The 20,288-nt window shown below is 46.5% G+C and overlaps 1 protein-coding gene and 1 long non-coding RNA gene across 4 annotated transcripts in view; one reads left to right on the forward strand and one right to left on the reverse strand.

Annotated features, from left to right (window-relative positions):
* LOC8028227 (SCL-interrupting locus protein homolog) overlaps positions 1-20,288 on the forward strand; it is a 44,341-nt gene that overhangs the window by 14,484 nt on the left and 9,569 nt on the right. For 2 of the 3 annotated variants that reach the window (XM_040221105.3, XM_040221106.3), the window contains exons 6-13: positions 2,090-2,313; positions 6,142-6,222; positions 8,310-8,396; positions 11,349-11,481; positions 12,460-12,563; positions 15,149-15,206; positions 16,029-16,178; positions 18,558-18,659. In XM_040221105.3, the coding sequence (XP_040077039.1) occupies positions 2,090-2,313; positions 6,142-6,222; positions 8,310-8,396; positions 11,349-11,481; positions 12,460-12,563; positions 15,149-15,206; positions 16,029-16,178; positions 18,558-18,659 (939 nt within the window). The remainder of the gene's footprint in view (positions 1-2,089; positions 2,314-6,141; positions 6,223-8,309; positions 8,397-11,348; positions 11,482-12,459; positions 12,564-15,148; positions 15,207-16,028; positions 16,179-18,557; positions 18,660-20,288) is intronic. The other variant, XM_040221107.2, reaches the window with a different exon arrangement.
* The window catches only part of LOC121837534, a 32,186-nt gene continuing 14,117 nt past the window's right edge, over positions 2,220-20,288 (reverse strand). The window contains exons 2-3 of the long non-coding RNA XR_006078181.1: positions 12,433-12,561; positions 2,220-2,343 (exon numbers count right to left, since the gene is read on the reverse strand). This is a non-coding gene — a long non-coding RNA (uncharacterized LOC121837534). The remainder of the gene's footprint in view (positions 2,344-12,432; positions 12,562-20,288) is intronic.

Consider the following 20,288-nt stretch of genomic DNA (forward strand, 5'->3'; position numbering starts at 1 on the left):
CTCTTAGGCGCCCGTTTCCGGCTTGAGCGGCGTCGCCGTCGCTATCGGCGTAATTGCGCGGTGCATTATGGAATGCGTAACGTCACTGGTGACGTCACCGATGACGTCATCGGCATCCGCATCGTCATCGTCACTGATGACGTCACCAGGGGCGATGACGTCATCGTCACGCGAGCTCTTAGGGGTCACGTGACCCCCGTGAGGCTACGTGAACCCGGTGACGTCACATGACCCATGTGAGGTCGCCTGACCCTCGTAAGCCGACGTTGCTCGGAGGGAGGAGTAGCAGGCAGGATGACGAGGTGAGGAGAAGGGAGGAGGGGTCTACCCTCCCCTCAGTACCCTTCCCTCCTCCTCCTCAAGAGCTGCGCTCCAATTCGGCGTTACAGGAAGTTGTTAACGGCTTTCATTTTTAATGGAAAAATGGTGGCCAACTTGAATACGTGGAACCGAATGGGCGAAAACAGGCCCTATTTTTCCTTTGAAATGTACAAAAAATCACATAACTTTTGATTGAGATAACAGTTAGCTCTGAAACTTTGGCATCTGATTTAAACTGATGGTGCTACATTTGGGTGGAGAATGAGTATTTGGCAATTAATTTATGCTTTAAATTTTTATGAAAAAGACCCTTTAAATTTTTTGGGGGAACATGCTGTAGAACAGTAACTGAAGTTTAAGATGTTGTTCAACTTGTTGCCCAGTTTTTCTAACTTGGTCAGCGCCGTTCGCTTACAAGACCACTGCCGTGACTCAAATCGCCTCTATTTTGCCTTTGTGGTCTCGATACCACATCCCACATCCTACACAATAGGGCATTTCAGCCACCATGTCTACCGTTCATTCCAACAACAAGCATGACGTGGCTGCTCTTTTTTAATGCGAAAGCATTGACTGTCCCATGGAGCGAGCCGACGTCATCAGCTTTGAAACCGTGCCAAAGGGTACCTTAAATCCTTTCTCCAAGTGAGGTAGCTCCCAGCTATGAAACCACGCGAAGAACCTAGACAACGGCACCTATTTTCCTTGATCCCAAAGGAGCGGAGTAAAGCTGATGGATTTTGGCTTCAGTCCCTTTGGCTGGAGCACGTCGACGAGGCTCCCATTGGCCACTGCGCTTCAGTTTCAATGACGGCTACCCCATGGCACTGCATGTTTATAAGGCAGTGGCTCCACTGCTCGACGCCCAAGGTCAGAGCGCGCGCTCGACTGTCGACGAAAGAAGGAAGCGCTGAAGAGGTGGCGTGCATGCTTTCGCTTTCATAACTCATAAGAAGTACTTAGGTGTACCTCAAGCTTTTTTTTTGTTCTTTGAATGCGAGTGCTTTCTGCCAGCTGGTCTAGAACCTAAGCAATCTTGGTGAGACGAATGTTGTCTTGGGACAGTTTCGATTGGCGCCAACGAGGGCCCTGACATGTGCAAAAAGTATATCAAGATAACAGTGTTAGAAGAAGCTAGCCCATTATTGCTCAAGTCACCTGGGCAATGCAATTTCTAGGAGTGGACTTTCTTTTGGTGGTTTTGCATGAACTACAAGCTAAGCCTAAATTGGGGGCAGGGCATCTCTCGAGATATTGTGGCAGTCTATGATCTTCAGACTTTGAAGTTTTTTGTTTTTTTTTGGCATTTTAATACCCAGGGAACAAAGCATAACTTGGCTTTTTCTCGGAGATTGGGGCCCAAAATACCAGATGATAACCAAACAATCGGGCAGTGAAGCCCGACTCCAGCCTCTATTCGGCAATTTAGGACCAAGGTACCGAGGCTCTGGCTAAAGAATATCGGCTACAGGTGGCGGGATGTGGGACTGCAGGCTGCCCCAGCGGACGTCTCCCTAGACCTTGGCAATAACAGTCAGTGTTTTTGAGTCATTTGCGGCGCAGGCTTTTTAGTGTGGTTGATGATTTCATTGTTCTAACTAATAAAGTACACTGATTGGACGCATTCAGTCTGCTTTATCTGTTCAAAGAGCCAGCGATTAGTGACTTGTGCTGTAGAAGCCTTCCCTTCCAAAGTAGTGAGCCTTCCTCGGCGAAGAGGCTAGACAAATCAAATGCCGCAAGATGTGTTTGCATCACGCCGTGGCAGGCCCTGTGCCAGGACTGGCAGCGAGTGCCTCTGGAGGAAGGGCTTCCCCTGGTGTTGTGTGCCCCCCACGTGGAAGTGCGCTGCTGTGCCCGAGGCCCCCTGTGCACCGTGAGCGTGGAGCTGCTCACGGCATCCGTCCCGCTCCGCTTGGTGCCTCTCCACCCGGTGCCCGTGCTCCGCTCCGGGGTGCAGGACCGACCCCCCGGGAACGGCCCGGACTTTGGGTGAGGACCCCCCAAGGGCAGATCTGCAACCTGCGAGTTTTCGACTAACCCAAACTGAACTAAACCCGTCTAAACTAGCTTAGCCTAACCTAGATTAGTCTTCTCTGAAACCAACGAGTGAACTATTTGGTGAAAAGAATGATTCACCGAGATTCATTCTACCTTAAAGAGACACTGACACCCCCCAAAAAATTTTTTTTATTTTTTGCCAGGCGCTTTATTATGGTGTCGGAGGACTACCCAATTAATATTTTGCAACAGAGTATCGTATTTTTTTAATAAAGCCAAAAGACGCAACTGCTCGAAACCGAAACCGAAACCCGACGGAGGTCGGAGAAGTGAAGAAAAAAGAGTGTGCGGCTTTTTTTTTTTTTTTTTTTTTCCTTTTTCTCCTCTCTGGTAGCAGACGACACGACATGCGGCGTGCGATGCGGCGTGCGGGAACTGCTTGCCGTGCGATTCTTTTGCAGTTATGTCTGTTCCGCTCGTTGTTCTGTACTCCAAGATGAGTTGTTTTGTACATTGAGGAGTTGGAGATGAGTAGTGAGTGCCCGTGGTGAATTTCCGTGATCGGCTCCGAAAAGAATAAACCCAAGATGTTGCGTGAAGAGCCGGCTCACATGTCCTGCATCCGAAAAAAAGTGGCATTGTGCGACAGAGTTTCCGAAAGATCAATGGGATCGGGACCAATGGCTGGCTGCAATTCCTGTAGAACATTTACGGGCACCTTGGAAAGCGGACGCTACCTGATTTATATGCTCCTTGCATTTTGTGGAAAGTGATTACATTGAGTTCGCAAGTGTCAAAACGGAAATCCCATACCGTTTAGTTCAGCGAAGTATCGTCCACAACATTTGTTTGTTATTTTTTCGTTCGTTTCTTCAGTGATGATTGTAAGAAAAAGAAAAAGATATGTAAACATAAAAAAATGTTTGAAAAAAAATTTTTAAAAAATTCACGGGGGATTGAACCCGGTCCTACCGCATGCGAACCGGACGTCTTTCCCACTGAGCTACTGGGGCATCCCGTTTCTGGTGGATCTCTTTCCTTAGTAATAATTCAGCCGGTAAACTGTAAGCTGGAAAGTTTTTGCTGTCGATTTTTCTCTAGCAAAAGCACTCCCGGGTCGAAGTCGGGAAGCACCACGCTTTGGGGACATTCGCACCTAGTAAAGAAATCGTACGCGTGCATATTCAACTCGAAGTAGACACGTCGTGCTTGACGTTTGAGCGAGCGTTGTCTTCAGCTACGAGAAGGGAGCGACGGCTCGGCGACGTCTTCGTGCAAATCGGCTTGGTGGCCGGGCGTGTCGTACGGGATGAATACCAATTCTTTTGATCAGTCCCAAATCCGGTACCGCGAACGACAGTTCTGAAATAGAGGTCCCACGCCCGTCGTCCGCTGCCATCGCCGTCCCCGCGAGTCCCACGACACGCGAAACGACGAACGCACAGAATGCTTCCGGTTGTCTGTGGAACTTTTTTTTTCAATCAACGTATTTACAGCTTTTTAGAAGCCACAAAAAATGGGTTTCATATTTTTTTCTATTTTTAATATTTAGTGTATGCCTTCAGTGACCCACGACTTTCATTAAATTTGGTGGTCGCATCGATACCTTAGAAAACGGCCCGTGTCTGCGAAAAAGAGAGTGAGCGAGACTCGAACCGGCCAGTTCTTGATCGGTGGTTTTCGGGCGGAAAGAAACCGAATTTCGAGCCGCAAATTCTGTTCTGGGTAGTTGAGCTCCCATATGTCATGTACAACTAAAAACCTCGGCGAGCATAAATACCCTGTCAGTGTCCCTTTAACCCCTTTGAGTGCTCGAGTATACTCGGCGGCACTCCCAAGCAAACCCCCTGCCATGGTTTAATTTTTTGTCTCATAGTGTCTCCTGTTTTTTCCAGGAGGAAAATTTTGTTTTAGGTGACTACTTTCTTGGTTTACTCCTTTGTTTTTTCAGAATGGTGAATCTTTGTCATTCAACCTCGTGCTTCAAGGTGAACACGGAGATCTACAAATTATTGATAAACTCTGACCCCAGCCACTGTGAAAATGAGGAATGTACACTTCCAAACTAAAGAAGATTCTGATTAAGGCAGCCTGTGCTCTCAGGTTGTGAGGTCAAGGTAGGGTTTTGCCTAGTTGTACCGTGTCTTAAAAAGTACAGCACCAGAAAAATGTCTTAGGTTGGAGGCATGCAGACATTAATGAATGTTTTGTCCACAGATAAATATGTCTTTGATAAGAAAATAAATTAGATAAAACATGCCACCATGTTACTGGGACTGAAATGGCATTCGGCACGCAGGAAAACCTCACATGGGGTGCGCATCGGCGAAAAAACCTGGCAGTCAAGGCGTTAAATGCATGACAGTTAAGGGTCAGGCATTTCCAACTGATTCCAGCCGATGAATGCACCTTAATCTAAAGTCCCATAACTAGGGGTGTGCGAATATTTGACTTCGTATACTTTGCAAATAGTGCTTGCAACTCGATTCAATTTGTTTTGCACTACTACTGTTCAAAATGTTCGAGTTTTTCAAATATTTGAAAACTATGAATAACGCAGAACTCGCTGATTAGTGTCAACTCGCGGTCGGGTTCCCTGTTTTGTTTTTGGACTGTGCAATATGGTTTCGAGCTTGGCAAACCCTAAAAGCCAACCTACGGTAAGTGCTTTTTTTTTTTTGTATGAAGCACTGGAAAGTTATTTGCATGCGAAAAAATCTAAAAGTCAAACACACAATATACCTACCGTAAAATACCGGGCAGGCGCCCACTCAAACTTCAGAGATAATCACAAAATATGAGGGATGGGCGTTTGTGCGGTCATCAATTTTACACTTATATGTACTGTGCATATTTTCTCAGACCTCACAAATTTGGGGATGGGCACTTAATGTGGAATGGGCGGATGCGCGGTATTCTGCAGTACAATGGAACTGTTTGGCACTCAGTGGTAGAACATGGGTTCTCAAACTTGCTTCCTAGGAAAAAAGGGTTTCCTTGGGGAACCCTGTTCCCCAAACTCCCAAATTTCCTCTACCATCCCTGTCTTTAAGTAAAGTGTTTTCCGAGTTTAAACACTATTCTAGCGGATCTAAGCCATCCTTGGATGCATAACTAAGAGCCAAACACTTCCTTGTTACGTGCATTACCGTTTACAAAGTCTCTAGACTTCTGCACCGCTTGATTCCATCAATGCTGAGACGGAGGGGTTCCTTGGCTATCAGTCTCCTCAAATAGGGGCTCCTTGAGATTTGTTTGAGGACCCTCGTGCATAGAAAATGATCCATGCTTCCGATTTAGTTTCGGCACGAATACATCGACTATTGTTTGATTTGGGTTGCAGACAGTTTGGATAAAGATAGTGGTTTCGTTCTAGTCTTAGGCTATGATTCTGTTCAGCATAGTGCACTGCTCTTTGGGTTGGTTCACTCGCTTCTATCTTCCTGGTTTGATTTGTTGTCCACGACGAAAGTCTGGCAGCTGTACGTTCCTTTGACCCGCGCTCACACGACTAATACGTCGTACAGAAGGCGGTCTGCCGACAACGCCCGAGATGTGTCGCCTCCTTGTACGATCGTCCCGTCACATTGGTCGTACAGGAGGAGTCTGCTGACACGTTCAAAGCATAGATACGTACGAAGGAAACGTGCTTGCAACGTGCGCGCGGCTTGTCCACACGTAATTCTGTCATCGTGTCTGCAGCTACCACAGTGTATTTTTTAACGACGTAGGGACAGTGAGACTGCGGCACTTGCATTCACTCTGAAGTCGTTTGCAGCATGTTGACTTTTGAAAGCGTTGTACTTTGGTCCTCTGCAGGTTTGCGGCGCTGTGCGCGGACCGCCTCTGCTTCCTCTTCAAGCACCAGCTGCACAGCGGCGACCTTCCTCTCGTGGGCGTGTGAGTGGCCATTCCGCTCGGCACCTCTTATAGTAGTCACAGACGGGGCGAGAGTGGCGGGGAGGGGCTTCGGTCATCCTGCCCCCAAAGTGAGCTTCCCACGTGGACGAGACTCCGACGTCGACGCGCATCCAGAGCGTGGCAGAAGGCATGGAGAGCGTTTCGGATGCCGGGAATTCAAAAGACATGCCTTGCCGTTCTCATCGTGTGAGCCACTGTAGGAGTGTCATTTGTGCACTGCCCGAACTGTCTGTCGCCGTGCACAACGACCGACACCGAGGGAGAGCGTGGACCGCAGAGAAAAGCTCTTGCCACGAGCAGACCTTTGTTGCTTTTATGCCGCAATACACTGAGGAAGGGCCCGCCCAAAAGCCGGAGATGATCACGGAAAATATGGGGACAAGTGCTCGTTAACTTTAAGGTCGGAAAAGTGGAAGGGGCACACAAAAGGCTAGGTCCTTGTTCGACCGGACAAACCGGTATGCGTGCTGTTTTTTTATGAGGTGACACCATCCTGTCCCTGGTGGCAAAGTGTAGGGGAGGCCTTAATCTTGAAAAACGAAAAAGACAAAAGAAAGATTATTATAATTTTGAAGTTATAATTAGTTTAGATTATATTTTTGAACTTTTTTTTCTTGATCTACAAGTCACAGACAACATACTATACTGTAAGTAGTACTATACCCAGAAGTGCACATTTATATAGACCGTATTTTCGTAGGCAGCGCCACAATGAATATTGTAGTGCCCCCTGCACGCTTCGGTTTCTGAGGCCACGCTGGGTTGGGGGAATCAGTGCTTGGATCTTTGCCGGTGCGTCTTACGCGTGCTGCGATTTGCGTATTGAAATGACTTTTTATCCGTGCTTACGGTAGCAGGCACTGTAAAAAAATTTTGTCCGGGATTATGGCATCCACTATGGTATTAGTGGTAGGGACAGCAATCAGGAAACATTTATTTTGGGCATCAAATGAAGTTTTCAGATGTAGTCGCAGTTGCGCCAAAAATGCTTTCGTTGTTCCGTGTGCGCTGCAAGAAAATATAATGCGCATAATGGAAGGACGCCGCCAAATACTATGCGAGATGTGGTGGCGCATGTCTTCGTGGCGAGGGTACACGCCTTCCTCTGCAATGGCGGCTCTACTGCATCCGAATATACATTATTCTTACTGTCGGAGTTGAAATGTTCAACGGGACGAATTCAAAAGACGACTGTTTTCGAAGCACCTCCTTGGTCTAGTTGATTATTTCCTCTTCTTCTGTCGCCCTTTTGGGCTCGCGCGTGGCCTCCTGTGCAGGCCTGGCTTGCTGTTGGGCTTGCCTCGGCCTATGTCGCCACATTACTACCACTGTTGCACTGAAGGGAATGAATAAAGACAGCTCTGGCTCCTTCGTGCATATTATTGCTAACTTTATTTTATTAGCACTGGTGCTTTAAAAATAATTTATTTGAATATCACGCATTGACGGGTGTGTCGCTTGTCTACAGTTAAAATCAATTGCTTTTAGAGCAGACCTATGGCAAGTTCGGTTGTTTGAGATTTATGCATGAGCTCGCTTCGGTATAGGAAAGATGGGTTCTGCATATAAATAAAAGCATTTTTTGTGAAAATTTACATTTTAGCGGTTTTAGCACCACGCACATTGTGTACCTATACACATAACAAATAGGATCCATTTACATTATGACGGTCTGCCTAATTTACTGGTTCTCTGCAGTCCAGCAGGAAAATGCGATCCAGAAAACCCAACGAATAACTTTTACACAAATTCCACCCAACAAATGAATCATTCTTGAGCCACAATCTGGATAAGTAGAAACTAGAAAATTCTGAAAGAAAAAACCGAAACAATAAAATGTGAAACTTTGGAGCACGACACATATCCAGCGGGCTCATCCGGGTCTTCCTCTCATTTGCCCCACCTCAGCGAAAAGAAAAACGCACAGCTGCCCCCTCTCACTTCTCTCTCGCCCTCTTTTAATGAAACATTCTATAGTTACATCAACTCATATTTTCGTGTTTCTTTTTTTTTTGCTCGAGCTGTATATTGTGGTGTCTCTTCGAAAGACTTTCAATTCTGTGCAGGTGGGTGAGTGGGGTGGACTCGATCCAGCACCCGTTCCTCTGGCTGGTGTGCGCCCAGTTCCTCACGAGCCGAAGGCCTTTCTCAAGGTGAGCTCCTTCGGCGGGAGCAGACGGGTGTGACCGCACTTACTGTGGGTGCGAGTCGGAGTCGCACCCTTCGTGCCGCATTATACTCCATTTCCCTTTAAGTCTGATCGCAGTCGTTGCTACAATCTAATAGCGCCTGTCGAGCAGCGCCAAAAGTGCGTCATCATGGAGCTCGTCATCTCAGTGGCTTTGCAATCCCCAATTAAACCAATTGCACGCAGAAAAAAAATCGCACAGATGACCGCGCGATGTGGTCATCCGTGCGCTGGCTGGTGTGACATTTCTATGATATTGCGTCACGATCGACCGGAAATCGAGGCGATGTTGCGTCGCACGGTTTCTCGTGTAAAACGCAACCGATTACGCGCAGAACGGCCAGCACAATACACATACTCTCGGATGCGCTACACAGATCGCTGGGTCGCACCTGCGTGCCCGTTCTTCGCTCGGTAACGTTTTCTTTTATGTGCCTCTTCAAGTTCCCGCGCAGCACGATCTCGACGTCGACTGCGTTTCATCCTAACATCTGGGGCGAGATGATCGACGCCTCTACGTCGCCAACGTTGCCTCCTACGAGCGCGTTTCCGCCGTCGAGCGGCCACCGCCTGCTCCCGCATCCACTTCGACCGCCCCGTTTTTGCGTGCGAAGGCTTAGGGCGCCGAGGGAACGGGCGACTGGAGGCGAGAAACAGCAAAGGGCGAGGAGCGCAAACGCACAATCCCCGGCACAATAGCGATTGGCCGAACCCGCTGCGCCTCAACCGCGACTATTATTGGCAAAAGCGCGAGGGTATCGCCTCTGTGCTTGCCCTCTCCCGGCGTCAACGACACCTGCGATAAACGTGCACATGCTCGGATCTTTTTCGGCAACACGGCACTTGCCTAATACAAGCCAAATACAGCTAACGCTGTAAAAGTGCAAGATTGTGGTGCATTTACTGTGCGTGACTGGTTTCGCCGGTGATAGCGAACGCAGAAACGCATTGTGGCGATGTACTTTGGCATCACTAATCGGCTCCATCGGAATGTAGCGTCGTCTGCCGTTGGACTTAAACAGAAACGGAGTATTGAATGTTGGCAGCTGGTGAAACAAATTGAGGACATTGATTCGGAGCGTCCATGCACTTGCTGGGAGTGTGGTAGTCTCTGGCAGTGCAACGAAGAGTGTCTCCATTGCACGCAACAAAATGACATCTGGAAAGCACTCAATGTATATAAAACAATGCCCACAATATTTAAAAAAAAATATATTAAGAATCTATGTTAGCGTGAAGCAAGGAACCACACGTGTAAACCATAAAAAAAAAAGGAAAGCTTTTTGTTTTTTAGGGTCTTGAATAGGCTTTTGAATACACTTTTCTTTGACAAAGGAATAGCACTTGCAATAAACAAAAAGCGGGTTGGTGAAAATACAAGAATCAAAGAAAGAATAAAAACACTTAGGAACAAGGACAGACAGGACAGTTCATTCAAGTAGTAACAAACATTCACTGATGTCTCCTTGAATACATACATTCTCCATCCCAACTTCTTAAACTGAAGAAGACACATGAAAAAACACCTGGAATAGAAAGAAAAAAAATGAAAGTCGTTTACAACTCCCTGTAACGCCGAATTCGAGCGCAGCTCTTGCGGAGGAGGAGGGAAGGGTACTGAGGGGAGGGTAGACTCCTTCTCCTCCTCCTCCCCTCATTCTTCAATCTCCTCTGGGGGTGTCACCTGACCTCGGGGTGGGGGGGGTCACCTGACCTCGGGAGGGGGGGTAATGTGACCTTGGGGAGTCACGTGACCCCCTCTCCCCGAGGTCCCCTTGAAGAAACCCGAAGTCCTCTCGAGGTCCTCCTGAAGGAACCTGAGGTTCCCCCGAAGTCCTCCCGAAGGACCTCGTGTTCCTTTGGAAAAATTTACCCATAATGCACCGCGCAGTTACGCCGACGGCAACGCCGCTCAAGCCGGAAACGTGCGCCTAAGAACTGCGCTTTTAAACTCAAGGTTTTTTTTATGTATCTCCTTCAGTTTAAAAAGATGAGAGGGAAAATCTATGTATTCAAGCAGACATAGTAAATGTTTGTCGCTAGTTGAAAGAACTGTGCTGTTTGTCCTTGTCCATTAGTGACTTTAATTCTTTCTTTGATTCTACCACTTGCGAACACCCTAAAGTAGGGTTCTGCATTTTCCGAGTATTTTTGAGCAAAATCGAAGGGTGCTTTTCTGAAATTTTTTACCCCAAATCTGGAGTTCTTCAAAGCTATCGTCGATTGTTAAAAACATTCAGAGCTTTTTGGAGTGTGAGGGCCAGATAGCCTGCCCTCAAAAGGTCGAGCTGAATCTTCTTCGAGAGCTGAATCTTCTTCGAGAGGAAAGCCTGAAATTGGTGTGTTTTACTTTTGTAGGTCGCCCCATTTATCTAATGAAGGTTCAGATTACATCCCTTTTTGATACTTGCGAACAAAAGTGGAAATAAAACAAGAAATAGAATTGCAAACACTGTCTTAGGATTCCAAAAAAAGATAAAAACCAGCCGGCATTTACAACTGGCTGTCCCCAAAATCTGAGTTTTTCGGGTAAACTACTATTCTAAAGTATTAAGGTGGGCTAGTTGGATAAGCATTATGAATAATAAAAAGCGCGAAAAACGGACAAGGACAAGAGCGCGAAGACGGGACTAGCGCTAACTCGCAACTGGCGTTTTTTCATTCAATGTCATTTTCTACTGCAAATTTATTTATGGCCTTTTAACACTTTACTGGCTTTAATGTTTCCTATTTCTTCTTTTTCTATCTCTCTTCAATTTTTTTTCAGTTTTGATCCCTATTTTCACTTCCTCCTTCTCTCGTAAGTGCATTAAAACAACAGTTGTGAGTTGCGAATCCCGGTTGTGAGTCCCATGTTACTTCGCATCGCGTTCCATCTCGTTACCGGGGACGTGAGCTCGGACTGCCCGTGTTCCAGGCCGTCTGAGATCTTTGTGGTGGCTGTGCTTGCCGGCTCCGAAACGCTCTTCTACAACTGCTTGTGTCCCCCGGGCCGGCCGCGACTGGAGCTGCAGCTCTGGCAGGGACAGGCCTCCACCAGCATCGCCAGGGTAGGCTTCTCCATGTCCCAGAGTGCTGCATGTCCCAATCCAGGAGCTGCTGCCTTTGTGAGCTCGAACGTGACCACAGCGGCTGAAATGTGACTCTGACCGGCATGCCTGTGACACGTCTCATGCGGAAGTGACGGCACTGCGAAGAAGCAGACGTACCGGGCGTCTGGAGAAAAAAAATTGTGCAGCTTTTCGCCGCAGTGTACGAGGAAGTAAAAGCGATTAGATGTTTTTGCGCGTAGTAACAAACTTTTATGCAGATCCACTTTTTCCTACAATGCACGGCAGTCTTGTGGATTTGGTTTCTTTTGGCATGTAGCCTCGACTATGTCGCAGTGTCGCGTGACTTTGTGACATCACGTGACACTATAAGGTCATGTGATACCAGGACTGCGACGTCTCTATACAATTACAAAACCCCCGGAATGCGCCCTTGAGTGGCCTCCTTACTGTGCCCATAAAAGGAGTGGCTCGAGGAGGACCTATAAATGCTACACATGTAGAACGTTCCTGAGAAATGGCGAAAAGAGAGGCGCTGAAGTCTGTAGAAAGAGGAACATGCTGCACACGTGAGCTAAAGCCCCTGCCTAAGACTGAGTTGAGATAGGTACCGTCGCTGAAACTATCGCTGTACAGTGCAACCCACTTGTAACGATACCCTATATATTGACGTACCGCATGTAACGATCAGTTTCCAGGGTTTCTAAACTAAACACAATCAGCTTCTTGTCCAGATACAATGCCTGGCATCTCACGACTGAGGGGTGAACTATTCTTGTTTGAGGTGGTCACGTGTTATGATAACATCACAGTCTTCTGCCTAGTACGATGCCGCCACAAACGTGGTCCAGGGATAGCTTCAGTAAGAATGCAATTCAGCATTAACAATTATGCGCTATTGCTCCAAAAAAGGCTTTTGACTGCCCCAAAAGGTGCTCCCACGTGACTGACCAATCATGTCGCTGCTTCTTACTGCAGGTCCCCTCTGCGAGCAATTGCACCCTGACAGTTGCCCTGGAGTCTGTGGTCTCGGGCAAGGTCTCCGAGGACATGCTCTGGGCACACCAGCAGCTCTCCAGCCTGTGAGTAGGACAGACGGATTGATTGATTGATCGAGTGACCACAGCCTGAAGTTGTTTTTGACACTAGAAGGTCGTCAGTTTCGGCAGGAACAACTTTGATCTCGTTACAGCACGTTACGGCACATGCCACTTAGTAGCCGAAAATTTGGCATTTGTATCATTAGTGCAACCTTGCTGGTACATTTTTTTTTGCAAACTGCAAAAAAAACAAAAAGGTTGAGGTACACCTAAGCATTTCTTATGAGTTGTGAATGTGAAAGCATGTACATCAATCTTGCTCTACGCACGTTGGTGCGCTGACTGGTGCTGACTAGGGTTCCTGTATAGGCTCCCTACGGTAGCCTACACAGGAACTCTAGCGCTGCGTGTCCGGTAATGGAAGCCTGGTCGATGTGTGCTAGCCAATGGGATTGCAGCGGTGTTAAAGGTGCCGTTGGCTGTGGACGTGCGCTAGCCAATGGGATCGAAGCAGTGTAAAACAGCCGTTTGGCGTGGTTTCAAAGCTGATGATGTCGGCTCGCTCCATGAGACAGTTAATGCTTTCGCATTAAAAGTATGATAAGGCTCTGTGCAGGATAATAAATGCTTGCATCACTGTTTATTCCACATAAATGCTGCTGATCTTGGAGCACACAGCCTTGCTTAAATATAAGCTTTCCTTGCTTTTTCCCAAGGTAGTATTTCGCCTGAAATCAAGTGATGTCTCAAAAATGAAATGTCATGGTTATTATTCTTTTGGCACCTACGGCCAAGCCCTATGATGATTTTTGTCTTCCACCCCTCTGTCAATACAAGCTTCATTAACTTTTTATCAGATTGTGCCATTGTTTACGGTGGCCTGATCAGTTGTGACTGATTGGCAGTTAATCAATTAGATGATTATACACACCTATCCTTCTAACCTGTGGCTCTGCCCGTTGGCAGAATGGCAAAAAAAGATCTCGCTCTAGAGCAGGGTTCTCCAAACCTCAACCCGCAGGCTAGATCCGTCACGCAGAAATTTTCCGACCGGCCGATGGCTGGCCGCGGTCTTTTCAATGAAGCCTGCGGCCCGTAGCCCGCTGTCCAGTAGACATGCTGCTAGCGGTTCGAAATAAAGTGTGCATAAAGAAACGGCACCGCGACACTCTTCAATTGTGCAAGCTAAAATGTACCAGAAATAGCGAGAGAAACTGCATCGTAATGCGGGTCCTCTCGCCATATTATTCACTGAACATTGTCATCACCATGCATTACCATTCTTAGTCCTCTGCTTCATGTCCGTGTAACTATGTTAAAATTTCATTGCTCTCTCATGTACATTGTGCTTAGTGTCCTCTTTCACAACTATTGCATAATATGAGCATTCATTTGATCATTGTCATCAGCTCTTTTGCATTGCGCGAATCTGCCAAAGTTCTTATGTGCTTTGATTTATGACTGGCGAGTTTTCTTAGCCACAAGTGCTGTGTGAGGTCATAATTAACTAAATATAAAATTTTGAATTGAAGCATATCTATTAACCCAATTTAGTTTTCTTTTATTACTTACTCTTACATTCATTTCTGTGTTTAAATGCATATCTAGGTTTATTTATTTAGTTTTTCTCCGTTTATGATTATTCTTTTCTCCTCGACCCTAGAGAGACTGCGAGAGATCGCTGATCCGGCCCTTTAGCCAAAATGTTTGGAGACCCCTTGCTCTTAAACAAGTGTTCTCAAACTGGATTCCTAGGGACCCGGGGTTCCCCAGGGAGCCCGTGGGCACAAATTTTCTTGACAGTCTCCGCCCCTACGTAAAGACTGTTTCCTGGTTAGGCACTGTTTTAGAATATTAGCGCCACCCACTGAGGTATAAATATGAGCCAGTCACTCTCTAGTATGTGCATTATTGTCTAGAATGCCCGTTGGCCTTTGCACAGTTTTATGGTGTTAATGCCGAGCCTGGGAAGGGCTTCTCGACCGCCAGTCGAGAGGGGTTCATCGAGGTATAGAAGTCTGAGAGCGCATGTTCTGAGAGTAAGGTTTTCCAAACTGAGTTCCTAGAAACCTGGGGGTCGCCAGAATACCGTCATGGGTTCACCGAGCTCCCAAATTCCTTGGATCGTCCTTGCCCCCGAGTAAAGTGTCTTTTCAATTTAAACACCTTCTCAGCAGATCTGAGCAACTCGATGCGTAGCTATATGCCAAATACACGCATAGTAAATTATTGTTTAAAAGGTCTGTAGGCTCCTGCTCCGCTTTACTTCGTCAGTGCAGGGACTGAGAGGGATTCCTCGGTTATTGGCAAAAAGAAAGACGCGCGTTCCCCAAGATTCTGAAGTCCGAGATCCACTGCTCTAGACGACGAGCAAAAGGGAAAGCGGTAAATGCCACAGAGACAGCACATGGAGTGAAAGCTCGCAATCTGGATGAGCATCGTGCTGGCTTGCGGTTGCGTATCACTACTGCGTGGTGCATGCCAAAGACTCCAGGCTAGCGGTGGCACTGCACTGGCTCGAATTCTCGTCTACGGCCAAAAACAAGTGTTGCCGCACCTCCAAGGTGGACCAACTTTACGGCAACAAAACAGAAACAAACGTTGCATTTGGTTCGTGGCCTTTTCAGGCCATCCCCAGCAGGGAGCCGGGAACTGCTGTCCCAGGATCTGCGCTGCCCCGGACAGGTGAGGGCCACGTTGCCTACTTCTCGCGCTCCCATAGCACGACCGAGCATGCTGGATGGACGTTTTAGGCTGCCGTCGACTTAGTGGACCGTACCTGCCGAGTCGAGAGACCTCGTCGTGATTTTCTGCGAAGATATGGTGAAGTGACGGATGTGCATGTGCAGGATTTTAGCGTACGTAGTCGTCCCCCTCGGTATTAAGCTGCACTCACACCGCCCATACATTGTACGGAAGGACATGGCGTTTGCTGCGGACATCATGACAGAATCGTCTGCTGACATGCCTCGAGTGTGTTCAAAATATGTTTGCGTCTAGCATGCGTACACTTTGAACGTGTCTAAACACAGTGTTTATACGACCAACGTGACTAGGATCGTTGAGCGAAGAAGAAATATGCCTCAGTGTTTGCAGACCGTCTTTTGTACGACGTAGTATTGGCAGTGTGAGCGTGGCTTTAGGGTAGGCTTTAGGGTAATTGTAAAGAGACACTGCCTCCTTTTGCATGTCAGTCTGGTGCTAAAGCCTAATGAGCTTACAGTGACCAGATAAAAAAAAATAATAAAACACGCACAAAAAAAAAAAAGAAGAAACATTTTCACATATCTGTTGAATGTAATATAAAGCTGGGAGTGACAGGTGGTGTAGTGGCTATAATCAGCGTCAACTATTTTGTTGACGCCGAATATTGCGTCGACTCGTTCGCGTGCGCTCGTGCATCTAGCTGTGGCATAGGTAGTTGGAGCACCGCAAAAGCTACGGTAGCCTCGACAAAGTGGTGCAAAATAGCCGACGGAAAGTATAGCGTTTCACTCGGGTGCCCAGCCCTTGCGCATGACGCCGACGGTGCCAGAGGTGTCCGACTTCTCGGCGGCACCCTCCTGTCTGGGTGCTTCCCTGGGCGACGCCCCCCTGCCGACGAGCGCAGTGGCAGAGCTCTCCTTGCAGGATCCTCGAGCGCCGGATCAAGGCACGGTGAGCACTTTTTTGTCTTCTCTGGGCCTAACCACAGCGAATGGTGTTAAACCGTCATCGCACTGCTCGTACGTCGTACAAAAGGCTTGTCGTTCACCGTGGGCACGACGAAAGATTTATCTGCAGGCAGGCCTCGAGCATGTTGATGCATGTTTGCTTTGTACATGCTTCGAACGTGTGTGCAGACGACTCTTGATGACCCATGTGACGTATGAACAGTGTGAATGCGACTTTAGAATCTCGATGAACCAGTCTCACATTTTGTGCAGAGCTAGCCGTGTTATGTTGAACGACGAGTATTTGGATCCTATTTCCGCACGGGCACTTACCTAATGACAGACGGAAGGACGAATAGTGTTGCAAACTGAGCTGTCAGGTTTGCTACACTAGATGTATTTGTTCACTACACCAGATGAATAGAGGGATGAACGGTGGTGGCTGCACATTTTGTAACGGGCAGTAGGTAGCTTCGTGTTATAGATCCTTACAAGATTGCCTACCGTTACGAATAGACAACCCTCCTCTACACAAGTCTATAAGAATGCCTAAACAGACTGCTGGAAAAAATTTACAGATTTGTTTCTACTGCAAAAATAAACGAGGCATCACCGAATGCTCATTTTCCGCCCAAATGTAGCGCTAGAGGTCTGAACCAGATGCCAAAGTTTCAGCTTTAACCGTTATACTGTTCAAGAGTTACAAGTGATTTTCTGAAATTTTCAATGAGAAAATGGGGTTCGCTTTCGCCCGTTTTCGGTAACTGGCAGCACCAAGAGCTCCGTCTATTATAAGAGGTCCATCAGTCGCCATTTTCGTATTGAAAATTTCAGAAAATCGCTTATAACTTGTGAATAAGATAACGGTTTGTGCTGAAACTTTGGCATTTGGTTGGGACCTCTATCGCTATATTTGGGCAGAGAATGAGCGTTCAGTGATTCATAGTTTATTTTTGCAATGAAAAAAAAAACATTTTTTGGGGGGCACTGTCATAACACTGTCTACTATGTTTTTTTAATTAATCGATTTTTATTTTTTACTTTGCCTTAACATTATAACAGAACACGAAAGGATCTGCTCTGTTCAATGTGAGGGAACACCATCCACCAAGTTTGCATCGATAGACACATTATATTTTACAGCAGAGCTGTAAAAGCTGCAGCAGAGCTGTTTCGTGTCCGTGGACAAACAAATGTGGACACAGAGCTCCAAATAGCTACCGCCATCTATGAGCGACGGCAGCAACCTTTCCAGCCTTTCCACTCTGGTTTTCACCAGAGTGGAAAGGCTAAATTTCTCTAGGCGTCCTTGAGGTCGTCCTAGAAGTCGTCCTTGAGGTCGTCCTAGACGTTGGCCTTGAGGTCGTCCTAGACGTAGTCCTAGACGTCATCCTCGAGGTCATCTTAGACGTCGTCCTCGAGGCGTCGTCCTTGAGGTCGACCTAGATGTCCTCATTCGTAACCACAAGGACGTCGTCCTCATGGTTACGAAATAAATGACAACCCCGTAGCGTTATGTCTGATTCTTGAATCATTCAAATAACCAATTACACCATGATACATTAATCGTTACATTTATAAATACTTCATTCCTACCATAGTACAGCTTGGCTGGTCTTTCTTCTTCACCAAAATAGAAAGGCTGAAAGATTTTTTTTTTTTTCAAAGCTCATTGAGCTTAATTACTAATATACAGGCAGGAATGCAAAGCAAAAGGCCCCGCATATGCTACTGCAACGAGCGAGAGACGAGGTCTTTTTCTTACATGGTCCTGTATTGCCCACGTCCTTACGGCACAACAAGCGCAGTGGAAAAGAGATTATTGGCTTTTTGGATTATTCCACACAGAACCGTTCTGCTTCCTTGCTGTCCCAAGCTTTGCAACAATCTATGAAAGCGTCGAATAGCATACCCTATGTTAAGTATCAAATGGCAATATTTACATAGGCTTATAAGTACTGCAGAGATGTGACATGCTGAGATATCAGTGCAGCTGATAAGCTGTTGGAGCAAACAAAAACGAGACACTGATGCCATATCTGTTCCTAAACAAGCATCATATCCTACAAAAGTAAACGGTCAGCTTACATTATGCATTATGTACCAACTAGCTTAACTTCAGCCTGTAAATCATATCCTCTCTTTTAAAATCAGCCACAGTTAACGGAGATACGTCTTTGGTCCCGAAGCACGTCTTATCAGTAATCATGTTTGTGCTCTTCGTTCACCTGCAGTGAGCTGATATTCGTTTATGATGCTGTTCTCAATCTAGCCTCTTCTGTGCCCTCATGCTTGTTCCTTATATGCCTCTTAGCACTCGTTCTAACTCTTGCCAGCCTCGCGTGCTGTTTGGGTTAGTACCAATTCCATGAAAACCTTCTAGCTCTGCAGGCCATCGGAGACCTGTCCAAAGATGCCCACCAGCCTGCCCGGCACAGGTTGCCTGCATAATGACAGAAAGCCTCGGGAACACGTCACGTCACAGGTACAGTAGAGTCCTGTCTATACATATTTCAAGGAGAAAGACAAATTACGCTATAGCTTGGTCATGCTGACGAAGACAGGAACGCAGAATGTGCTGTTAATGAGCAGGGCACATGCTACGTGTGTGTGGCATTATAAGGTTATATGACTGACATCACGTGACGTTATAGTCACTTGACCTCGTGATATCAGTCGCATAATGTCATAGAGACGTGACCTTATAACATTGTAGTCATGTTACGTCACATGTCACAGTGTCGTGGGACACCATGAGGGCACAATATCATATGACATCAGGGCATCACATGACCTTATGTCACGTAACAGTGTGACATCATAATGTTACGTGTCACCGTAAAGTCAGTGATGTGACATTATGACGTCACAGTAAAACGACATCACATGGCAGTTTTTGGGGACATGGTCCTTGGTGATAGTTCTTTATATTGATTCTTCATGACAGTTTTATCATAAAATTTGGCTGATAAAGCAGATTTTCTGTGAAGTGTAGCGGGAAAATGTGAAATGGCGGGAGGCTGTGCAGGAAGTGAGAGGGAACAGAACAAGTGTGCGCTTTGGAGCAGACGTGAAATAGCAGGGTCTTAGCTGGGGTACGTGACCGCAAGAGACGTAAGCCTTGCAGTACGCTTTTGCTGGAGCCCTAGCTTTGGTAGGGCTTCCTTGCAGAGATACTACGCAAGATGACGTTTGTGCCATCGAGGCATATATGGCGTTACTGAATCCCATTGAAACACAGTCTCTGTTACCACTATGGCTTCCACGATAGTGCAGAAAAGGGATGAATTTGTTCTTTCCCCTCAATTTTCTTGTTCTTTGCCCTCAGAACGTGTCGTAGGGCTGGGGTTTCCTGAGAAAAGCGACGCCTTACACTCGAACATTCGACTAACGCATCAGTCAAGGTGTCGAATAAGACCACGATGTCATGTGACACTGTAACTCATGTAACACTGACGTCACAGTTACTTGACCTCGTGCAAACGCACGGCATGTGCCCAGCTCATTTGTAAAACATCCATGCAAGACCTATGGTTTTGACGTTTTGTTTTTTTGTTTCTTGCTCCAAATCCAAAATGAAAGGTGAGATTTTGATTGTCACTGATTTGCCTCAATATTAACACATTAATAGGCACATCTAGACTAGTAAACCAAATTACAAATCACAATAATTGTTTTTAAAATTTTTATACTGAAAATCTGGCACCGTGTGTTGTTTTATGGGGGAATGACAGCTTCTTTCCAATAGGTTAAAAGAAGTTTTATGGTGTGAAATAAATGTCGAGGAAGTTAAAATAAGCAAAAAGAAAAGATACATAATGTGCAATATTTCATGTTTTTAGACTGCCTGTTCAACTTGCAAGTTATACAACACGTGACGTCGCTCCACTGGAAAGTGCCTAAAATTTGAATATTGGCTTTGGCATAAGCTTTCTTTGCCGTTTTTTTCAATAGCTATCTTGAATTTAGAGATAATAAGTAGCATGCCGGGGAGAGTAAAGACTGGATATTCCAAAATTGTGTTTAGTTTGGGTAACTCAGAAAATAGCCGGGGCTTCCTTTAACGACGAGCTTTGGTTAAAATAATTAGCCTAGAAGCGCGACCACCGAGGAT

This window comes from Ixodes scapularis, unplaced genomic scaffold (genome assembly GCF_016920785.2).
Source record: "Ixodes scapularis isolate PalLabHiFi unplaced genomic scaffold, ASM1692078v2 PGA_scaffold47__10_contigs__length_4178495, whole genome shotgun sequence".
Taxonomy (NCBI): Eukaryota; Metazoa; Arthropoda; class Arachnida; order Ixodida; family Ixodidae; genus Ixodes; species Ixodes scapularis.